The sequence below is a fragment of the Puma concolor genome, chromosome A1, assembly GCF_028749965.1.
Source record: "Puma concolor isolate L17-30 chromosome A1, mPumCon1.1.hap2, whole genome shotgun sequence".
Lineage (NCBI taxonomy): Eukaryota > Metazoa > Chordata > Mammalia > Carnivora > Felidae > Puma > Puma concolor.
In genome coordinates, this window is record NC_141667.1 from 169,977,994 (window position 1) to 170,002,244 (window position 24,251).

The 24,251-nt window shown below is 43.5% G+C and overlaps 1 protein-coding gene across 9 annotated transcripts in view; it reads right to left on the bottom strand.

The window, feature by feature from the left end:
• The window catches only part of PCCA (propionyl-CoA carboxylase subunit alpha), a 435,628-nt gene that overhangs the window by 5,485 nt on the left and 405,892 nt on the right, over nt 1-24,251 (bottom strand). For 6 of the 9 annotated variants that reach the window (XM_086708562.1, XM_086708558.1, XM_086708561.1 and 3 more), the window contains one exon: nt 8,661-8,801. The exons of 2 other annotated variants lie outside the window; for them this stretch is intronic. In XM_086708562.1, coding sequence (XP_086564688.1) covers nt 8,661-8,801 — 141 coding nt within the window. Of the gene's footprint in view, nt 1-8,660; nt 8,802-11,093; nt 11,201-24,251 lie in introns of those variants that run through there. One more of the 9 variants, XM_086708588.1, reaches the window with a different exon arrangement.

Sequence of the window (24,251 nt, forward strand, 5' to 3'; positions counted from 1 at the left end):
TAAGTCCCTCTGGCAGTTTGATTAAAAGGACTTCAAAGAAAGCGCCTCGGATTCCAAGGGGCCACTGGCAGCACTGCCCCGAACCCACATCCGGTTCCTCTCCCTCCTGCTCCCCCCCCTGGTCCCTTCCCTCCACCTGCCAGTCTGCATCTCTACTTCGGTCCTGGTGGAATGTGAAGTACTCACTTCTCCCTCTCTGTTCACTTAGCAATGGGTTTTCTAGTCTGTTTTCACTCATTCTTCCCTGAAAGAGAAAGAAGTCTTGGAAGTTGTCCCTTGAGACCCCACAAAACAGAGAGGTCCGTCTTGGTCAGCAGAATCGAGTCACACGCACACGCGGACGTGTTCTAAATTCACATTATGTCATCCCTCAACAACCCCAGCCGGAGGAGCTACGTGGGGTGGATGCCGAGGTCGGGGACCGCGGGCCACGCTGTCAGGGCGCCCCACCCAGGCTTGGCCCGCCGCACCCAAGGGCATCCCAGGGCCCCCCACCCCCAACCCGCGATCTGGGAGCCTCCAGTCCAGCGGTGGTGGCTGGCTTGCCCACGGGGCTCACGAGGTCGCGGTGACGCCGCCCCCATTTCCCCAGGTGCCTGCGAAGCCCAGGCAGGCGCGGCATGGGCCCGGAGCACTGACGTGGGGAACTTGGCCCCGACGGCTCCACGTGAGCGCGCGGCTCCCGAAGGCTCCGTGCACACACTTCTCTAACACTTTTGTGCATCATCTGATAAAGGCTCACTGATTGTGACAGGAGGTCTCCGACGTTGGGCTTACAAAATGGTCACAAGCCTCGCAAGTCTTTTCGATAAACCTAGTCAGCCTGATGTCCTTCTCCGCTCCCTGTCTAATTGGTGTAAAGTTTGGAGGCCTGAGTCCTGTATCTTTCATCCGGCTTATTGCGTCCTCTCCTTTGACATGGGGTCAAGGTTCACATTCGCATCCGATTATCAGAGCGCAGCGCTCATTAAGCGGGGGCCTGCCTCGCTCCAAAATGAGTAAGCTGGAGAGAAAACTCAGCCCATTTACTCAGCAGATTTTAGCATGTTTAGGAGGCCTGAATGTCACCCGGCAGTGCTCTGCGCTGAAGAGTTTCAGACATCTCCAGCTGATGATTAATTGTGAGTGATGGGAAATAAAATCCAGTAAAGCCAGCTGCTTGCCATGGTCGGCAAAATGACTCTAATGGATATAGGCTGCCAATTTTCCAGTTTTACTGGCAAGTCTTCCAAGTGTAATTAAGGGAAGTTATAAATGATATGGAAATCTATCAAGTTCCATTTATTTTCAGAGGACTCTTTCCCCAGAGACTTTTATCTTCAAGCTTATAGTATGCTTTGTTGTGCTAATGATTTAAACCCCTTCTTATTTCTGATTAAAGCCCCCAATATCCTTCTCCCAAGTTCGCTTCCCTCCTTCCCCAAAGATGAAAAGACACAGACCCTTCTCCAGCACACGTCCCTCTTGGAAAGCACGCGAAGACGGGGACACGTCTGGCAACTTGTATCGTGCTGACTGCGAATGCACGAAGAAGGCTCAAAGAAAAGTGCAGGAAGAGCGCGAGCAGAGAGGGGGGAAGAAAGACCTCCACCAAACATAAAAGGGAGCCCCCAAAAGTCCAGACTTGAAAGCTGTGCTCGAGGGCAGACATTCATCAGAAGGTGGTGTAGCTCACTAATGTTATTTGATTTGGAATAAAAGCATGAAAATGATGGCAAAGGCCTAAAATTGGAGATGTAAAGGCTGACTGCACAGTATCCCATTTCTCAATTTCATCCTTCAGAGCCACAAAATGGGGGTGATACAGTGCCGGGATGAGGTTTACAGTAACAGCTGTGCTCTTCCCACACAGGGGAGGCCCTTCTAATGGGTGAAGGTCTGTTTGGAACAGACGGGGAGAAACAAAACAAGGTTCCCTATTAAGAGTGTGCAGTCCTATTTCTGATAAAGAAAATGATTACGGGAGTCGGCTTTCCTCTGAGATGGGTCCTACCCTCTTTTGTCGTCCAGAACCAGGGCTGTTTTAAAGGTGTTATCCTTTAAGTGGAGGAGAGAGGACATAATGTCACGGAGGGTTTTCCCCCTGTAAGCCTCCTCTCCGGCAACTGTAAAGAAGGCCCCGGAAACGGTGCCAGTGGCATATGGCTTTCTACTGTGCTAAACATTCACACAAAAGACAGGTTCATCAGTCATTGTGGTATCTGGATAAAAAATTAGCTCCTGATGGATGGTATTTTGAGCTTACCTGCTGCTAGTACATTACCAGAGAAACACAGGTTTTGAAGCCCACATGACATTAGAAACTGCAGACCATGAAATACGACACGTGCAGGAGCACATAATGTACGCCAGATTATACACAATAATAAATAAGCTATTTAAACCCTCTGCCTAAAATTGGGCCCGCTGCAAGGAACCCTGGGTCACTTCTACGCAGGCCAATTAATGCACAGCATCTGCTGTATAGAAGCAGGGCACGCAGCACTTCCGAATGATTTCAGCAATTAAAAGAAAACTGTTTCCTGCCTGTTCAGACAGCAACTGTTTCAATGCAAGAGTGAGCACCAAATCACTGTGTGCAGCTGAAAAATTAAGTCCCCTTTTTGGGGAAGAGGGGTGGGTGGGAGGACGAATTTTTATGGAAAAGGGAGCCTTCTTTTGTTGTCCTACATTCTGTGTTTTTCTGCCAAATTAGACAGAAGGCTCGGAGGGCTTACCGGCCTGCTGCAGGCTCCCCTTCTGGGCCACCCGAAAGCTCGGATCAATATCAACCCTGCTGACGACTCCACAAAAGTGAAAATCCTTCAATTACATTTTTAAAGGCTGTTCTACTTAGAACACAGGTGCCTGAATGCAATGCATTTTACGGCCCTTAGATCTGAAGAAAGACGCAGTTAACAGCCACAAGAAAAAGGCCTCTCAGATTTGGTTAAAAGGCACTGCTAGAATCTGATTATAATAACTTCCTCTTTCTGAGCCGGTAAGATAGGCTGGTAAATATCCCCTGATATTTCCTGAAGAAGAAATGTGCATTCACATCCCAACATCTTCATGCAAAGAGGGAGGGAGGGAGACCCGGGAAGATGGTCTAGTATTTAAGCAGTGATGGAAGGAACCGTCATCAAATTTACAAAGAAAGAGGAGGCGGGTGAAAGAAATGCCACCAAACCCCTTATCTCCAGTCTAAGGCCTCCAGCAATGGGTTTGTGCTCTAGCGGCCTACTCACCCAGGAGCAAGGAGAGGTGACACCTCAGCCAAGGCTGCCGGCTGGGGGGACTCCAGGCCCCTGCCCGCGCAGCGCTGGCCCCGCTTCCCCCCACCGCCCCCGCCCAGAGCTGCCTCCCTGGGTCTGTACAGTGGACGAGGGAGCAGAGAGGCTCCGGGAGAGAATACAGAGTCGTGGCCAAGATAAAAGTCTAGTTTTCCTTAAAATGAAAAACAGTTCTCCTTACTGCCCTCTAAGTAGCCAGGAACTGGAGCCAAAGCCCCCAGAGTTAGAGAAGAACTTAACAGTATCTTTAAGGTATCAGTCTGGATCCTCTACCTCTGTGAAATATGCTGTTTTAAAGCCCTCAGTGATTCAGTGTTTTTGGCTTTTTTCTTTTTTTTTTTTTTTAAGCAAAAGGGTGAGAAAAGATCTCGAGAACTGCCATCTTCAAAAATGGTTAAAATGAAGATAACATAGCCTCTAATCCCAAGTGGATCATTTCTTGAAAAATACAATCAAATGCCCAACTTGCAGAAGACTCACCTACAGTATTTATTGATTGATCTGTAAAATATTTCTCTTATAATTATCATTAAGTTACACTGTAAAAATTCTCAGGTGGTTACCTCCAATAAAAATTTACCTAAACACTGAAAAGCGAATGTTACCTGGAAAAGATAAGGCCAAATTCCGGGTAGCCATCACTTTGAAGAAGACAGGACAGGAATCTGATGAGGGTAGGGAGGGGCCACGGGCAAGTCCACAGTGTGAGCAATGTTTTATGGTTAAGTACAAGTGGAAATACAGGAAAGGTACGCAGAGAGCATGAGTACTTGTATTATTCTCTGTAACTTTATGTTTGTAATATTTTGTAATTTAAAGTTTAGAAATGTTAAGTAATGAATGCAGAAATTTATTTATACCTGCTTTAAAATACCATCTGAGGTCTAGGTGAAAAACTGGCATCTTGTCAAGTAAACTGCGATAAAACATGAAAATGTAATTACTGTCGTGATTTCACGAGTGTCCATCAAGATATCCAGAAATTGGAAAATCCATCCGTCGAGCCAGGGCCTCTGCCAGGGAAAGACACCATTATCATTATTATACTGGGCTGTACGGGGCATACAAGTCACTGCCAGATAAACATGTCAGGAGGGCCCATTCCAATGCTATCCAGAATGCCTAAGAGCAAAAGAGGCTCCAAATCTGTTTCTTCAAGAAATGAAAACTAAAGGTCTCTTGCCAAATTTTACATGCGCCTTCCCCAGGATCAGCTGTGGGCTCAGCTCCACATGGTCTGGGGGCAGAGGGGGGTATGAATGCCACACTCTGAAACAGCGCACCTGTGTCTCATGATCAGTGGCCATCCAACTGCTTGGGAACCTTCCCCCGGAACCCCTGCAGGAGCACGTGCAAGGAGGAAAAAAATCAGGGCTAACTCTGGGGCCAGCGGGGGGGTGGGGGAACTCCCACTAATGATCACAAATTTTGTCTTCATTGGTGCACGTTAGAGTATATAGTTTTGTGCCCAAGACCCCATGCATGACAACAACAGTCCCAAACACCTACTTCCCCTGCTGTTAAAGGTCAGTGCCCTCACCGAGTACATCTCCCTCGTCTTGGCCCCACAAAAATACCACCAAGCCTGTCTCACTAATACTGAACAGGTTAAGTGGCAAGAAAAGCAGCAACAGGTACTTGCTGCCAATCTATTACTGGACCTGTTCTCACAAACTAGTAAGTCACAAAGTGGTAATTACCTAAGTGGGGACACAGCCTGCCTCTGGTTCAGGTCTCCACTGTTACTGTAATCAAGAAGACGAATATTTCTGATGCAAATCTGAGATGTCTGCTTAACTGGAACCCACCTCAGAAGAAATCTTGATTGATTGCGACAGGCAAGTCTCCCCTTGGGTTGCCTCATTTTCTGCTTTGTTTCTCGTATCGAAGGACTAACAAAACAACTCTGCTCCTTACTGACTTTATGCCATTTCAGCAGCTCTCAGTCTAAAGCTGGCAGGTGCACTCTGCCATTATTATGAGAGAATATGTGTACTTAATACTGTTGTTCGACAACATCCTAAAGACAGACATTTTAAAATTAAAACAAGTTATAAAAAATCCTGGCTTTGATTAAAATGCCACCAGTGTATGATGGTGCTGCTAAATATACAGGAAAATAGGGATTTCTTCCAACTGAAATGAAAGTCCGTTGCAAAATTATTTTCAGAAGGCTGATTACCAAAAAAAAAAACAAAAAAAAAACAACAAAACAAAAACAAAAACAGACAAAAGCATATGAAAGTCATTCTGCCAACTGTCTTCTGAATTAAATGTGTGTCTCCTGACTTTCCACAATCCGCTTTCTTTCTTTCTTAGTGGTTTGTTTGCTGGTATGTGTTTGACTGTTGACTACAACCCCCTCCCACTTGTTCAAAAAGGCTACTCTACAATCACTTGAAAAATGATTTTACTGCCACATTTAATGTTAAATACTATGTAACAGACACTGAAAGGATATTAGAAACTTCTGCGGCGTGAATCCAAAAGAACACAGCTTCCGTGCTTTAGGAGGGGAAAGACCTTTCCACAGGAAGCTCTCAGAGTGCATTTCTTACTTTTGAGCAGCCACCCCACATCATTTCGCCCTGAGGTTTTTTTTTTTTTTTTAAACTCTGTTAAGATTGTTTGCCTCACAAAACAGATTTATTATTTATTATTTATGTGATGCTTTTGTGGAACACATTATTGCCAGGAGCTCCATTCTAAGATTTCTCAAGTTTTACTTAACCTGAATATAAAAATTTCAGATTACTGGAATTCAAACTATAAAAAAATAACACTTCAAAGAAAACGAGAAGAGCTGTAGGCCCCTATTTGTTTCTTACGTCCTTGTTTTCCTTGAAAACACACCGGGATGACTGATTCCATTATCTTTCTACTGATACAAGTGGAACTTTGGCTCAGCTATTGTTATTGCTAAGAACAACACAACATGCCCGTGGCACTAAAATAATTTAAAACCACAAAACTTAAAAGTTACAAGTATTATTTTCTCATAATGGCCTCAAGTAAGCATGTGCCTTTGGTCAAAGGAAAGTTTCTTGTGTTTTAATTACACAAGGCAGATTTAATGATAGAAGCTGCTGTTAAGAGCCCAAGATGAAGCTTCTCACCCTGCATTTGGGGAAGGGAATGGTTTGGGACACTTCTCACAACTACTAACTCAAGAGAAAATACTGTTTTACCAAAACACGACGGCACAGAGTAAGAAAGGAAGTTCAGCAAGGACCAAAAGTGGCACCGGAAGCTGGGGCGAAGAATTTAAGAAGGTGTGCACTCTCCCTGACCAGCCTAGGCACATGCCTGCAGAGAGCATTTCTAAGTAAGGGGAACCACACAGAGACTAGAAGCCAATTCACTAGGGGTGCACACCCAGACTTGGACTTTAAAGGACTACATAAAGTAGAGGTCCCATGACCCCACAGTAACATTTTTAACAGTTGGTTCTCAAATTAAACCATTCTTGAATCCCCACATTTAATGACTGGTGGTGGTTTTCAATATCTGAGCTATCCCAATGAACCAAGGACTAACCCCACGTTGTTCCAATTTACTAAATGCTTTGCTTTCCCCCATTAGATTATTAGCCAGGACACGGAAAGTATGAAGCCTAAACCCTTCTGGTGTCTGGAGAAGCCAGACTTAGAGAAAGCAGTTGCTGGAAACAAGGAGGCTACATGCTCCCCGGTTCTCTGCCCCAGGAGTGGTGTGGGGGAGGCCAGTGTCAAGGGAGGAGCAAGACCGACCACAGTGTGAGTCCCTCTTGCCCCCCACCCTGCCTCTGGTTTTGATTCAGGTGTTGGAAAAGTAAGGATTTCAGTTACACTTATTTTTTTAAGTGCAAATGTGATTTTATAATTAAAGCCACACAATTAGGACAAGCTCAGGATGGCAGCCTATGTAGCTTCTAGAAAAGGCTTAAGATGAAAAACGGAAAAAAAGAAAGAACCCACCACACTGTTTACCAACCTGCACGTCTAGTTGCTGGAAGATTCCACTGACTGCTCTCATAATGCAGTGAGTGAGTGGAGGCATTTTTACAAAATCCAAATAGTATATTTGACACACAAGATTACATTAGTTTCAGGTGTACAACTTAGCGATTCGACGTCTTGGTGTAAGCATTCTTCATGTCAAGGCCGACGAGCTATCATCTTAGGACCCTAACCCTTTAGAATGAAGACCAACGAGGCAAACCCCTCCCCATATTCAACATATAAATGTAATTTTCTGTATCACTTCTCCTAAATCCTTAATAAGACAGTCTTAATGAGGGTTTTCTTCCAGGAATGTCAAAGCCTTTAAAGTAAATATAACAATTCATAGCTACTGAGCCTCTCCTATGCCTTTCTAGAAGAGTGGGTAGAGTTCTGTTTCTATATCATCAGGTAAGAGCAACTGCTAAGTCAGTTTTCTGACTTCACTTATCAATTTCAGGGCTAATCATTTAAAGAACAAACTGATCGTTTTCTTTTTTTCCTGATCATTTTTTCTTAATATTCTTTTATTATAAATATTTCTCTAGAGGCCAATGCAAGCTACATGAGTTTTTCTCCATGTGATTTTACTAAGTATATTAATAAAGAAATACAGAGAAAGTTTTAATGCACTCTTGACGGGAAAGTATGTAAACTCCTGTGATTTCACTGAGACACACAATGGAGTCACCGCCATACCATCCATTAAAGACTATCATGTTGGGCCATGATTTTCCAGCACATAAATAAAAATGCTAGTATTTAACTGTCCCCTAGAAATCTGGTTGCATCTTTGTTTTCTTTTTACAAATTTTTGCTGCGAATCAATAGAGCTCTCTCTCCATGCTCTATGAAAATGCATCCTACCAATCTGTCCATAACATGTTATGGTGATTCTGAACATGTGAGGAAATACTAAGATAGCTTTGATTTGTGCCTTAATGTCACAAGGTCGAGATGAAAAGCTTCAAACTGTGATCCTGAATTATATGTATCAAGTTACGGAAGTGCTCTGTACCGCACAGTTTATGGAATTAGCTTTCCTTAGCCCCAGAAATCATAGAGAGTTCCCCATCAAAGGACTATCGCTTGGTGTCAGTTCTTCAAGGATACTTAAAGCACAGAGAACTAGAAAGCAAATAGAAATGTTAAATAAACTACTTCCAAAATACTGCGTTTGCCAATTAACAGAATGACTCTGGCCTTATTTCTATTCCAGTCCCAGGTCTTTGGTAGGGGAGACACTCAGGGATACTGTTACTAACCCAATTCAAATGTGAAGCAGTTGGACAGAGAATGTGCAAAAGCTATTTAGCGGTTTTGTGGGGGTGGCGGAGTCAAGAAAGAGCTGCACGGAATGTGATTGCGCTTCAGTCCACCTCATCCCACAGACAGGCTCGGTCCTTACCATGTCTCCAGGCTTGACAGAGACGGTCACCACCACGCCAGGCATCGGGGAGCGCAGAATACTGCTTGTGTCCTCAGCCGCTTTTTCCAGCATAAATTTGTTCAGTTCTGCAGCCAGTTTGGTTAATATATGCACCTTGTACTTAAGGGGGTAAAAAAACGTAAGTGAGTCTAAATGAACTTTTCCTCAAAGGTAGCATTCTTTCAGAATCAGATTTTTAGCTCTGAAATTTAAATGATCACATCTTTGAATTCAATGGTTTTTAATTATTGTACAGAGAAACAAAATATAGTCATTTTGTTTCTGGCACATGTTGTGAGCTGGTTATTTAAGAAATTTCTTGAAACGAGAACAACTCCAGTAATTAATTAGTGAGAAATAGCAGTCACCCTGTAAGACAAACATCTCAAAACCTTGTAAAGAAAACAGTGAGGATTTTTCCTTATATTCCCTTCACTGCTTACAAACTTATCCCAATTAACACGGATTCTATGAGCTGGCTGGATCTGCAGGAGGGAGAGGGGTGACTCTGCGGGCACCCGCCAGCAGATGGCAGCAGATCGCTGTCTCAGGCTCCTGCTCCCCGCGAGAGCGGCCGCGCCACCAAGTTAAGACAAAGGGTTTCAGTGTTCGTTTGGGGCAAAATAATATTTAAAATTCAATCTCTTTCTAGAGGCACAGTATGTTATATTCACTACAGAAAAAGTTAGCTCTTCTTTTTGGGCACAACATGGCGTAGTCTTTCCAAGGTACCAAGACGCTTAGGGTAGATAAAAATGAAATAGAAGGACTATCTTCTACACAGAGAGACAATAATATCAGACTTTAAGCCATTGAGAGAAACATTATGCACAAGCAAGTATTTTTAATGGAACCTTTTGTATATGGTTCTCAAACAATCGGGCAGGTTAAGGGGAGTTCAGTCAAACAGAACATTTCTAATAGAGTTTCTGCCTGGCAGGGGAAAATATCCTGGATCTCTATGAACAAATAGAAGAGCCACAGTTTGGTCTACCCAAAAAGAAACAAACTCAGCTGGTTTGAGGAGGGGTTACTCAGTGAGGCTGAAACCAGCACCTGAAGATTTCTGAATTCCTTCCAAATTGCATCTCCCTTGGGTAAGAGAGATACAACACGGAGGCAGCTCCATTTTGTTCGAAAAAAGATGCTGTAACTCAAAGCCGCCTGTGGGCATCATGATGGCAGGGATGCAAAGGCAAAATAGAACTCCCCCTCTAGTTCTGTACAGGCATGGCGGAATTCCTTCTGGGTGCTCTTTGTGGGACTTGTTCTGAAAGGGCAAGGGAGACCCCCCAGGAGGAACACCGATGGCCTAAGTTCCGCTCAGATTTGCCACTGTGACAGGTTGAATAATAACATCTTTTGCATGTTTCTTTACTCCTGAGTGTGTGTTTTGCAATCAAGACATACAAGTGTCTGCCAGTTTCTGAAGGATATGATCCTTAAGTGAAATTACAGTGCAAATAAAAGCTTTTTGCTCCTATTAAAATTCATCTGAGTCCTAAGTGGCAAGGAGAGTGCATTGTGCTGTCAGTCTAATAAACATTCCAGGCAGAGGGACTACTTATCAGCGATGAATTGTACCTCAAAGTCTTTCATTAGACCATGGCGGGGGGGGGGGGGGGGGGGGGGTAGGGGGGTGGACGGAGAAAGAAGGGATAACATAATTGTACCAAATTGCATGGTTTTCGTAGCTGTGCTGTCTGCCTTAGAAAAGAAAACCCAACACCCCTAGGAGCAGGAGAGTCCACAGCAAAGTCACTTTTCTAGCTGGCAGCGCCCTCCCCGGCTCCCAACACGTGACTGGTCAGCACTGGGCCCAGCTGTCCAGGTTCAGTGTAGCACACAGATCTAGTTTTTTCCCCTTGTTTTTTGTACCATTTGACTACAAAATGTGAAGTCTAAATTCAGGGAAAGGCTCTTTCTGCACTGTGAACAATATGATTTACCACATTTCACCACAGTGGACAGGCTTAAAACCTAATTTTAGCTATATCACAAACAAGCCTTAATGTAAATAAAGAGCTGAGATCGTACCAAGCTCCATTTCTCCCCAGAAATTACAAGATCCTGACTAAAACTGGATCCTTTTACTATTTTTATAATTTTCATATCTTTTGAATTCCTTTCTCTGTAGGACTCCTGCTTTGCTTGGAAAGAGATGTAAAAGAGTCACAAAACTCAGCGCCTTTAGATGCAGTCTTTGTTATTGATGAGATGTTCCTTTTCCTCTTGTATTTGTTTATTGTTCTTAAATCTGTTTGGGGGATAAGCGACTTATTGTAATCACAAGTAAAAAATAACAACGGGGTAAATGCCTCAGGAGAGGGCTCCTTGCAAATAGTTGGCTAAGAAACGACCTTTCTGAATATAAAGAAAGGAGGCAGCAAGAGGTTCTCTTTTTAAGATTACCTTTGATGTGTCCTGACCCCTTCAGCGTGCCCACACAAACACGCCTCTTAAAACAACGTCTTGGCTCGGCCGTGCAGCGGACGCGGGGCGCGCTGGCGGGATGGGATCTAAGCGGGTGCAGCATATGGGCCCATCAGAATGAAGTGCCTGGTGAGAGCCATAAAAGCTTTTTGCTGCCCCCAGAAAAGAAGTCGTTTAAGAGTGTACACTACGGCTTTCAAAGCTTCTGATCAAAACTGCTATTTATTGGTTTCTCTGATTCTTACGGGGCTCAGGCAGAGCCAGCCAACGAGCTAAAAGAATTCAGGAAAATGCCCTATGACGCGCAAAGAGTTTGGTTTTTTACACTAGGCATTAAAATATTCCTAAAGTGTTCCGTGAAACCTCCCCGGAGAGTTGTGCTTTTAAGCTGTTGTTGTTGTTACTGTTTTCAAGCAGATAAACCACAAACTTGAGGTTCTGGGGGTGGGAGTCCAAGATTTTAAAGGTTACTTGATAGGACGGAGAAGTACAATCCTAGAAGAACCCAGAAGGTTCTCACCCTGCAAGGTCACAAGAAACATCTGTGGGGCCTGAACTGGATTCGTTCTGGGTTCTTCGGTAGATGGAACCTCACTGTGGTTTTAGGGAGGTGCTCATAAACCACAAATTATCAAGCTCCGCATGGAGGAACTTAACGCTGAGAACAGGTGCTCTCTGGGGGGTGGCCTGGTCAGCTCAACCCGTGTAGGAAGGACAGTGATGGGAGGGAACATTCATGGGAGGTGTTCTCTAATGACCCCAGCCAGAGGCTCTAAGCGAATGAATTTTATGGTGTCTGTAATGTAAAACCATGTCTAACAAAATTTCTCCCAAAAAGTTCAACAAGAAAGAAAGAGAAGGGAATCACACCAGACATAAAGGGTCAGGAAGAAAACTACAAGAGATGGACGCTTAAAAGGAACACAATGGAATTGTTTTTACAATGAACATACGGCTCTCAGCATGGAACCTAACGAAGGGGGAAAAGGTGGGGGCAGAGAGCCATGGTAGTTGGGGGAGAAGCCATGCGTGGTCATGGTTTGGGGGGGGGGGGTATATGCTTTTTGGTCAGGTTGGTTAACAGAAACATCCTGCAGATGGGCAAGCCCACCCGTGCCAGGCGCACACACAGCACACGCACACGCACACCACCGCGTAAAGCAGCCCTTGCTTCGGCTACACTGCGCTAGATGGTCACACAAAATGCCTTGCCGCTGGTGTCTGCGCCTCCTTAGGGAGTTTAAATCCGTGCGCCTCTCTGTACTGCCCTGAGATTTACCAGCGACTTCACCAAGTCACACACCCCGAGTGCTCGCACCTGCAGGCCTTGGAGGCCTATGGGCTCCCTGCAGGATGAATGCTTCCAAGCTGCTTTGCATACTGTCTCAGTTGTGATTTCACCTTAAAGTAGCCCACCTCTGGTTTCCACTCCTATGCCATTCTTCCAAAACGATCAGGACATGTGCAGTGATGAACTGCTCGTGTTTTCATACGGCAACCGTGGGCCATCTCAGTCAAGGGTAAATGGTGCACTTTGCTGGGAATTATGTTACATCAGTTCCCAAAACATCCTGAAGCACTGGCCATATACCGTATATCAACCCTCACTAAGTAAGGGAGCAGATGCATTTCTTCAGATATAAGGTTCTCCTCTTCCAAGTTTTCACCTTCTGGTCCCAAGGGTCTCCAACATTAAACTGCCTTTTCATTTCCACGGTGTGGCAGTGAGAGCTAACACTCCAACATGCCCCTAAAAATCTGCTTTCCTAACTCTGAGCTGGAGAGCAAGTGTCAGTGTTCTTAAAGTGTCAGAAATGACTAGCTGCAAAAAAAAAAAAAAAAAAAAAAAAAAAAAAAAAAGACATCTTTAAAAACACTGGAGTTTCAGAAAACTAGAAAAAAAAAGCCTCACTAAATATACATTAGAACACTGAGGTACATTTGGAGTCTTAATTCAACGGTTTTTGTTTTGTTTTTTGTTTTCCCCATTCCTGAGTTCTTTGTGGGATCACTATGAACACTGGAGGAAAACCACAGCAAGGGGTCAATGCCGTGCAAAATACAGCAGCATCGGGCCCAGCCAAACCAAACCGACCCTGCAAGAATCTGCAAGAAAAAATCTGCAAGAAACAATACCCCAAACAGAGAGAATCAGAGCCTGTGGCTGCCCTTCTCTGGGAGAGCTCCCCCCCCTCCACCAGCCCTGCCACCGCCCCCCCCCCCCCCCACAACACACACCCCGGGCCAAGAAGGTGAACCGAACAGGCAGCTGTCCCCGAGTTGGTACAGCTGCAACCACCGGAGCAGCCCCTCAGCATAATGCTGTGACAACTCCATCCGCACAGTCTCGAGGTAGCTGTCAATCAGGACGCATCATTTAATCCAACAGCACTCGGAGGACTTTCTCAGACAACCCACATGACAGCATATCTACAGCTCTATTTATATCAGCGCCCGGTTGTGTTTACAATCCTGTGGCAATTAGAAAAGATGCAACAGGCAGCAATATTATGGAGATTTCCAGTTCGCAGTATTGCCCCGTAAAGTGTGATCTTGCTTCGCAGAGTCAGGCTAAATGACAAAAGGCTATTTTCTTCACTCTCCGTGCTCAGACAGCACTTCATTTGCAGCTAGCTATAATTAGATTAATGGTGTAGTGCAGTACAAAGCCGGCCCACTTCACATCAGATAGCATATGAATTAGGACAAACACTTATTTCAATTCCAGGCAGAGAAAGCAATGACTGGGGTATTTAGCATACCCTTTATGGTGGAATGAGATGTTAATTGTGTACCATTACCTCTAAACTGCTTGCTTGTTGTATAAATCACTGTGCTAATTGATGCCGAGATAGAAATGTAGCCACAGGCAAGAAAGCAAAGGAATGAGAGCTGAAGATGTTGGATAAAGGATTATCGAGTAAAACCATATGGAGATGAGGTTCCTTTGAAACCTTTCCTTTCTGCCCAAGAGCACCAGTTCTTAAAAGTACAGAAAAACTCTTGTACTAAGAAAGCAAATTTCATTTTTCACATTCCTCTTTAAAAGCACCCGTTTCTTTTCGAAGTTCCTGTCTGTCAGCAATCCAAATAAGAGGTATGTGGAATTAATCTGAATATACACTTACAAACACAAGGAATGTGCAGTTTTCAAATAGTGAGAACTCCCTATCTGGGTCTTTGGCTCATGGGTTAATAAGGAACACCTGTCAACTACCTGAAGCAGATGTTTCCGACGCATCCACAGGGCAAAAATAAATTCTTTCCCAAGACCTGACCTGGAGTTGTTCTTAATAGACCAAAACCAAACACAAAAATCCGCTGGTTTCGGTGTGGTGTGTTATCTACTCCATTTGCGTAGAAAGAATTATTCAGGATGTGAGTCCAATGGGACAGGCCCATTCTGATCTGCCATTGAAACAATGATTTTACTGACATCTGACTAGGCCAGTTCATGATTTTGTATGAGAGTAAGGAATTAGAAAGGAAATCTTGTTTCTTGTCTGGCCCCCTAAAACTAGCAAAACATAATAAGCAGAAGCACGTAGTCATTTAAAAGCTTCAGTCTTGTTGTAAAATGCTACCCTTCTCTTTGTAAAATGTCCTATCAGTGCTCAACAGCTCCTATTAGGGTAAAAACGAGTGTCTCAGAAGTACACATACAGAAACCAAATGCTATACTCAAAAAGTCAAACTGTTGAAGGTCCACAGATAAACATGCTCTTTGGAAGTTTATAGATCAAGCGCATGCACCCCATGTATGTGATCACAATTCTTTTCCTAGCAAAGCAACAGTCAGGTGCAAATTACTGCTGTGCACTTTTTCACAAATCCAGCTGCTTAGTAATTAGCACTGTTATAACAAACTTTTACACAGAGAGCAAATATAGTGGGTCGACTAATAGTTCAAATTCTCAACTTCAGAGTAACAGTTAACATATCTGATTCTCGCAAACGCACTTTTGAGAAACGCACGTTTGAGAAACACCGTGTATGGTTTAGCCTTGCGAAATCCAAACACCACATCGACTTGTAAGACAATAAAAGAACGTCCCAGGAAACTGCATCATCTGGATCGAATTATCACCACTGAAACCTGGAGAAAAAAATCCAGAGCTGCTTTGGTGGGGGCAAGCCCACCTTTCACTGGACCATATAGTCTTTATATATCAGGAACACCTGCATTGCAAACGCCATGTCAAAGAGTTTAAGGTTTAGGTCATTGTGCTAATAAATAAATAACACGTGAGTATATATGCATTACAGTACGCTTAATATAATTCTTCAGTAAATACACACATACACAGAGAACAGGTACATGTATATAGAGCAACATCAAGGGTCCCCAAAATGGAAACCAATGCCGACAAATAGTGTGATCTGTGCTGAAGTAACACCTCCCAAGCGTGTGGCTAGGTGACATAAATGGAAGTATGCTGAAGAAGAGATCTGGAAAGCAGTGTAAGGGCCTGCCCCCAATCATTAATCACTTGTTTGGACCATTTAAACTAGAGCAGTACAGCCTGAAGCAAAACACCAACACACCCCTCGCTTGCGAGGCTGCGAGGCTGGTGTTAACAGGAGAAAATATATGGTTTCTGATACTGTGACCCCGTTCCCCAGCGTTTGCTCCCTTTAATTGAAAAAGGCAGTTACACACAAAGTAAATCATTCAGTGAGGTGAGCTGTTTAATGACACATAATTGATAATGTCAATATGTGGCAGTGACATAATATGCCACTTTCAACACTGGCCCACTTACGGTTATGAATCAATCTATGCTCCAGGTTTTATTCTCTCGCAGCTAAGTTGGTTCTCAAACTCCAGGCTTTTGCTGGACCAATCAATGTGCCACAAGGAGCCACAGTGGCGCAACGATCTCATGAAGGACAGTTTTTGAGGCAAGAGTCACAAAAGGAGAGGTGGGAGGTGAATTCCAACAAAGCAAAACAAGAAAAATACGTGAAGCCCACTTCTGCACCGCATCTTTCAAATTCTTGCTAAAAAAGACCAAGTATCCTTAGAGAAAAGAACTAATCTTAAGGCTGATATCAAAGCCTTTGAAGGAATGAGTAAGTTCGTGTGTTTCTCCGGCTCATTCCCAAAAGGCAATTTCCTCGGAAGAGAAAAACATGGGGACATCTGTCAATCATGTAAAAATCTAACCTAATTTGTTTTTCCAATTTTGTTTTTTCCTCAGAAACACGAGTCCTTCCAATTCTAATATCCTAAGATCAGCAACGCATCTTTTGTCACCATAGCACTGAAAATTAAATTCCAACTTAAACATTAAACCCGGCACTTAACCAATCCTATTTCCTCAGCTGTGTTCCACGGAGTTACCTTTTGTTGCAATTTGAATCACTGGTGTCTCAAGATAGAGCCAAAACTGAAGGAAAAGCCACAGAGCTACCGTACAGGAAGCCAGCCCGCTCCCAGTTTGCAGGACAGCGCTGGATGCGGGTCCTCAACGGGTTTCTGAAAGAGCGAGTCAGTGAATGGGGGAACTTCCCTGGTGCCCGGCGCTGTGGGGACGCAGTGTGCAGGTGTGCCAGGATAAAGGGGCCCAGGTGCACCTCACCCAGGTGCCTGCAAGCTGTCTAACAAGCAAGTACATATGCCACAAAGGTAATTTGCTGGAATAAGTGGCACTTTCCCATCCACAAAGGCAAGTCCATTGACAATGTTCTGTACAGAACTCACAAAACAGAACACGTGCATTCTGTTTGATCAGGAGTCTCTGTGACACATTATGACTATAATGAGTCATTTCTTTCTTTTTCATACAAGAAAAATATTATAGATCTTTGAAAGCCTTGTGCTCAATTATGTAACAATACCAACATCTGTGAACAGTACAGGCTGTTTCTATTCTGTATCCTGAACAGTTTTACGTAATTACACATTTATGAGGTATTTGGTAAACCAGTAAGAAGGTACCTTTTTAAAGCACTATATAATTTGGGGTACAATGAAGTGTTCTCTTGAAAATCTATAATTAGGGCAGCATCAGCTTACAGAAAAGTACAGGAAGTGTTATAAAAACACAATTATGTAAATAAGCACATAGGTAGGGAAGTGTACCATTTCGCTATGGTCCCTACGCCTCCATTTCCTCCTCTTCTATTTGAATTGTTCTGTGCTCATCTCAAGTTAAAGTAATGTTGTCTACAGGGCGCAGAATAAGTGAACTCTGGGGAAAAAAGATAGGGATCTTGGCCTTCCCTGGAAAGTTCTTTAGTCCTGAGATGGAACATCAGAGATCTGGGGAGTGTACCGATGCCATGGGGCTGTTCAACAGTGCTCTGGGCTTTATATGGATTTTTTTAATGATACAATGTTCTTACTAGTATGAATTCACTAAAGAAACTCAGAATCTAATAAGGCAAAATGTTAGCTTATATTGGTCAGAAATTTGAAACTAAAATATATCAAGGCAAAAGCAAACAAAAGTACAGAGGATAATATTGTGGAGTAAACTGTTGGCCAAGAAGATGAAAGCAGAAAACTAAAGAAGGGCACAGTATGCCAGCCACCCCAAAACATGCCCTTTCGCTGAAAGGATTGCTTTGAGCTGAAAGCAATGAGCTCTCTGCCCTCCCCTTCTGGTCTAGAAGCAGGTGTCTTTCTCTCATACACAAGGAAGAGAACTGCTCCAGAGCTACTCTTATGGCCTGAGAAGGCTCTTGTCGGCATGAGAAACCACACTAAAAATACCATATTTATCCTACATTTCCTAGTTACCTTCCCACAACTTACTCCCACCCCCAGAAGTCCCAAACCTCCTTTCCTTTGTCCCCACACTATAGTGTCCTTTGTTAAGATAGTATAAACCCCCCACATTCTAAATGTCTTATTTTACATTTCTTTGGGAACTCCCATGTATAAGTACGTAAAATAACCTATTTTTTTCTTTTGTTAATCTGCCTTTTGTCAGTTTGATTTGCAAGGCTCCAGGCACTGAAATCTAAGAGGAGAGAAGAAAAAGTTTTCATCTCCTACACAACCCAACAACCCCTGGTCCAAAGTACTGGGAATGATCTTGTCAGGGAGGAAGAAATTTCCTCTGCCATTCAAGGTCCGTCTAGCTGGATTAAGGATCAGGTGGACATAAGATGAACAGAAGATCAAATTTAAAATTGTAGTTACAGGAAATCCACACAGACATGAAATCGCAAACACAGGCAAAATAAGGCATCTCTGTCATGTTGAACACTGAGGAGAAGGGGGTATGGGTCTGGGACCTCAAAGGGAAGAAATGTAACCTTTAGGAAGAATGAGAAAGAATAAATGTTTGGTAAACAAGTGTTTGCTGGGCCACTCAGAAACAACAGAACATGGAGGACTTGGATCAAACAGGCCTTGCTAGCTTCCTCCCTATCTACTGTACCTAGCGCAAGGTGTAATGTAGTCATCTGTGGTGACAGCTCTCTTCCTGGAGCAGGCCCCCTAACTAAATTCTTTTTAGGCACTTGTGCAGGAGATAAAGAGCTTTTCCTGAATCTGCTGGGTTTTGATTGCTTTTAACTCAAAATTATCTTCATACCAAAGGGCCCATTTTGTTGTGGCCTGCCCTTGGCCTCTGCAATCTATCAGGGGACTGCTTAGCAATTTTATAGTTTAGAATTCTTACATATCTCAGAAGTTTAACCCATGCTACTAAGTGGACTTCTGGCATGTCACATGTTGCACATTATACAGAAGATACAGTATTGAAGACAGACAAGCCCTATAAAGCCATGTGGACAACAGAGGTAAAAGGAGACGTGGCCACCATACTGGAAGCAGAAGAGAGTTCAAAGAAAAAAAAGCACAAGTCTTTGAAGCCAAATGGCCTGAATTTTGATATCCCAATAGATTCACCTTTTGGCCAAGTGATCTAACTTCTCAGAACAAATCTCTTCATTTCTAAAATCAAGATAAAACATGGATTAAATGACTGAGAGATTAAACTGAAAAAAGGTTTGCAGACTAAGTAGCAAGTGCCTGACAGTAACCACTCACCAAATATGATTTCCTCTTTCCTTCCCAAGTACCTCTGATTGTCAAAGAAAAGACAGTGGTAGTTGTGATTTTTTTTTAATTGTATATTGTAAAGCATCATTGAATAGCAAATTCTATTTGTTACAATTCTAGTTCTATGGTTCCACATTAAGGAAATAGACTAAATTTTTCAAAATGACACCTGGTTCTAAGATCAAAGAAAAGAAGTTGGTTCTGACATTAAGAAGGCATCCAGATCGGGCAGTGCAGGATTCTATGGTCATCCTTTCTTTAGATAATGTCATACTCAATTAGTGAAAGAGTATGGTTCATTCATTCAAAAACTATTTATCATGCACATATGGGTAATATGAGAATACACTATAAATAAGAAAAATTGGCTCCTGACCTCAAACACCAGAATCTGGCCAGAGAGAAAAGACATTCATAAATAACACAAATATAAATATAGATGAGGACTATAAATCATGTAATCAATGTGAGGGGGGGCTTTTTTATGTTAGCCCCTCTCTTGAAATGAAATGAAAGGAAAAACAAAACACTTTTTCATACTCAGAATACTCTGGCCACTAACTGTGTGGGCATTTTCCCCACACCAATCAATTCAGTTCTGACACTGTCTACCTGCAGTTAGTGTCAGACCTCCCAGGTTAAGGGCTCAGTCCCACAAGACTGGCCCCACCTCAAATGCCAATCACAAGTCCAGGCTGTCACCTGTGCTTCTGATGGACCTGCTATAAATAAATTGGAGGCTCCCACAACTCCCTCCTTGGATTTGAAACTTTGTTAGAATGGCTCACAGAACTCAGGAAAATAGTTTGCTTACTAGATTACTCACTTATTACAAAAGAAAACCCCTCAGGAACAGCCAGATTGAAAAAATGCACAGATAAAATATGAGGGAGGGTGCAGAGCATCCATGACCATACCAGGTGTGCCACCCTCCTGGCACGTCAACCCACAACCTCTCCAAACCTCTTCAGTTAGTTTACAGAGGCTTCCTTATGGAATCATGATCCATTAAATCATTGGCTGTTAGTGGTTAGCTTAACTTCCAGCCTCTATTCTCTCCCCAGAGTTTTTTTTTTTTTCTTTTTTTGGCGGGGGGGGGGGGGGTAGGGCTGAAAGTTCCAGAACTCTAATCACCTTCTTGGTTTCCCTGGAAACTAGCAACCCCCCCCCCCCCCCCATCCTTAGAGGCTTTCCAAAAGTCACTCATTAACCTAAGCTCAGGTGTAGCTGGAAGGGGCTTGTTATAAATAATGAAAGATGCTCTCTTTACCTTTATCACTCATTTCACTTAGGAAATTCCAAGGGCTTTAGGAGCTCCATGCCAGGAATGGGACAAAGAACAAACATGTATTTTGTTTTTAATTTTTTATTTTTTATTTTTTTTATTTTTTTTTTCAACCTTTATTTATTTTTGGGACACAGAGAGACAGAGCATGAACGGGGGAGGGGCAGAGAGAGAGGGAGACACAGAATCGGAAACAGGCTCCAGGCTCTGAGCCATCAGCCCAGAGCCTGACGCGGGGCTCGAACTCACAGACCGCGAGATCGTGACCTGGCTGAAGTCAGACGCTTAACCGACTGCGCCACCCAGGCGCCCCTGTTTTTAATTTTTTAAATGTTTATTTAGTTTTGAAAGAGAGACAGAGCATGAGCAGGGGAGGGGCAGAGACAGAGAGAAACACAGAATCTGAAGCAGGCTCTAGGCTCCAAGCTGTCAGCACAGAGCCCAATGTGGGGCTTAAACCCATGAACCATGAGATCATCACCTGAGCCGAGGCTGGACACTTAACCAACTGAGCTACGCAGGCACCCCCAAACGTGTATTTCTTATTACAAATCACAATATCTCAAGAAGTTAAAATTCAGACACCAGAATGCTTGGGCATATTCTCCGAGAAGACACTGGAGGCTGTACTGGGTATTCCAGAATTCATCAAAACACATAGATCTAAGTCTCTCTCTCTCAAGCACATGTAAACACACAACTTATTTTTCACACCTCAGTCTCCTACATTTGGAATTTCCTCTGATAATATTCTTAGCCTAATAATGTGGCCTTCTATTCAATTCTCATGAGCACACTACCTGGAAACTTTGCTGTATCTATGCTAATCTATTATAATCTTGCCCCAGACTTAGGGTCTATGTTCTAAATTCTCAGGGCAGGAGAATTCATATTTGAGGAAATTGAGAGATTTATAAGTGAGAGAGAGAACTGGGGACTGAGTTTGTGAGTGAACTTTGAAAACTCTTATAAAATTTAAGATTTCTTTTATGAAGTGAGCAAGAGTTAAAGACTTGTAAGAGTCCTATAATAAAGAAGTATATAAAACAAGCTAATAATCCCCCCTCCAATCCCACTCCCCTGAAGTCATGAAATAATTTGGATTGTAAATCTACTCATGTAAATCTATAAAAACACAAACATACATATCTATTTTTATAAATGCATCCACACTGGGTACAATACAACAAGGAAGCTGCCTTATTTAAAAAGGGGGGAATTCGGGCACCTGGGTGGCTCAGTAGGTTAAGCATCTGACTCTTGATTTTGACTCAGGTCATGATCTCATGGTTCATGGGATCGAATCCCCCATTAGGCTCTGCGCAGATGGACAGATGGTGTGGAGCCTGCTTGGGTTTCCCTTTCCCTGCCCCTCCCCCCGCCCCCACCTCTCTAAATAAATAAATAAAACATTTTAATAAAAATAAATAAATAAAGGGGCGCCTGGGTGGCGCAGTCGGCTGGGCGTCCGACTTCGGCCAGGTCACGATCTCGCGGTCCGTGAGTTTGAGCCCCGCGTCGGGCTCTGGGCTGATGGCTCAGAGCCTGGAGCCTGTTTCCGATTCTGTGTCTCCCTCTCTCTCTGCCCCTCCCCCGTTCATGCTCTGTCTCTCTCTGTCCCAAAAATAAATAAACGTTGAAAAAAAAAAAAAAAAAAATTTAAAAAAAAAAAAAAAAAAAAAAAAATAAAAATAAAAAGGGGGAAATCCATGGTATTTTGCCAGTCAGTATCCTTGACTATCAGTTTTTAAACACAGGAAGGAAGTTAGGTTACTTCTTTTTGCATGCTTAGCTCATCTGAAGCAGAGGGAAAATTCCCATATACCCCTGTGTTGTTCCCAACCCCCTTCCATAATACACAGACTCTGCTATGACAACTCCAGAATGCAGAAAAATAGCCCCAACTGGCCCGGCTGGCCCCTCTTCCCCAGGACTCAGCTCTCTTATTCCTGAGGACTATGAGGCACAGTTGTAAATGTAAGAAGGCCTTGGGTATGCTGCCCCTCAGCTTCTCGGGCCCTTCCTCCCAAGGCTGCACTGACAAACCATGTCTGCCGTCTGCTCCATCCCCCTGTCCTTCACTCAACTTCATTCTCGTTTTCTCTAATTGTCCCCGACAGCATGACCTGTTATCTGTACGGAGCAGATAACCAAGCCTGGTTGCAATGACTCCACAATAATGTCCCGGAAGCTGTCCTTCGCTCAAATACTAACATTCATATCAATCAACATAAAGCTCTCTTAACTTTATAAACTGTTAACCACTCAGTGATTTTTCTGAGTCTAGAAGGTCAGAAATGCCAAAAGAAATCACCCGAAGCTTTAGTCATAGAATTTAGGATCATTTCCCTGTGGACTTATTCCTAAGCGAAAGCTGTCTAATCAAATTGAAAAACACCTAACACTTTTACAATTACAGTTAAATAATGTTACACAGCAGTCCACGAAAATAAGTCTAGGAAACACTTCACTTGTGTCCAGAACCCAGAGACCAGGAGGGCTGACTATCAGTTAGTTCTTCCACTGGAATATAAGGTCAGGAAAGAGAGAGCCCCAGGAGGGCTGGGATGGGACCGTGGCTGCTGGGCTGACTCACCCCATGGCACCTACGTTAGTGAATCCACCCTAGATCACAGGCCAGGCCACTGTTTCACAGCCTTAGACTTCCTCAGACTTACACTGTGCTACAGACTTCCTCTATAGCACAGAATGGGTCATTCTCAGCTAGATGGGTTTGCTTGTCAAGCTCACAAGCAACTGATGTGTGAAAACCATCCTGTAAATTTACAATCAGAAATACATTTGTAAAGGGAAGTAGCACATCCCGCAAGTGTAGTGTGTGTACACAAATTACATCCATGGTTGTTTGATACACATGGAATCAGCAGAAGCGGCATCAAGGGGCAGTGCTCTCCATTAAGACAGCACAAGTAGTGGTTCTCCACCCAGAAGACTCAAAACTCACCCAGAGGGCTGGTTAGAGCAGATTGCTGGGCCCCACCTCCAGGGTTGCTAACTCAGGACTGGGTGGGGGATTGTATTTCTAATAAGTTCCCAAGAGACGCTGAGGTGGCTGATCTGGGACCACCCTTGGAGAAGTGTGGATGTAAGGCACCCTACTCCACTACTGGAGCAGCCTTTTCAGGGGGGCCTATCTTAAACCTTCAGGGCTGCTGTAACAGAAAGCATGCATGTGTGGCTTACATTTATTTCCACAGTTACAAAGTTTGGGAAGTCTAAGATTAAGGCACTGGCAAATTCTGTGTCTGGTAAGAGCCTGCTCTCTGGTTCACAGACAGCCATCTTTCTGTTGTGTCCTACATGGTAGAAGGGGCAAGGGATATCTCTGGGGCCCCTTTTATTTTTTTAAAAATATTTTAATCACATATATTAAATCACAAAAATATTTAATCACATATTTTCCTTTTGAGGTTATTTTTTTTTTTTCTTTAGAGATAGAGAGAGAACAAGCAGGGGAGGGGCAGAGAGAGGGGGAGACACAGAATCCGAAACAGGCTCCAGGCTCTGAGCTGTCAGCATGAAGCCTGATACGGGGCTTGAATTCACAAACTATGAGATCATGACCTGAGCCAAAGTCGGACGCTTAACCGACTGAGCCATCCAGGAGCCCCTAAAGAATGCTTCTTTGACTCTTGCTCTGGGCAGAAAAATCTTCTGAGTGACATAGTCTTTCTTCATATATGATAATCACTGATAAACCTAAGAAGTTATGAGTATGGGGTGCCTGGGTGGCTCAGTCAGTTAAGTGCCTGACTCTTGATTTTGGCTCAGGTCATGATCTCACAGTTTGTGGGATCAAGCCCCATGTCAGGCT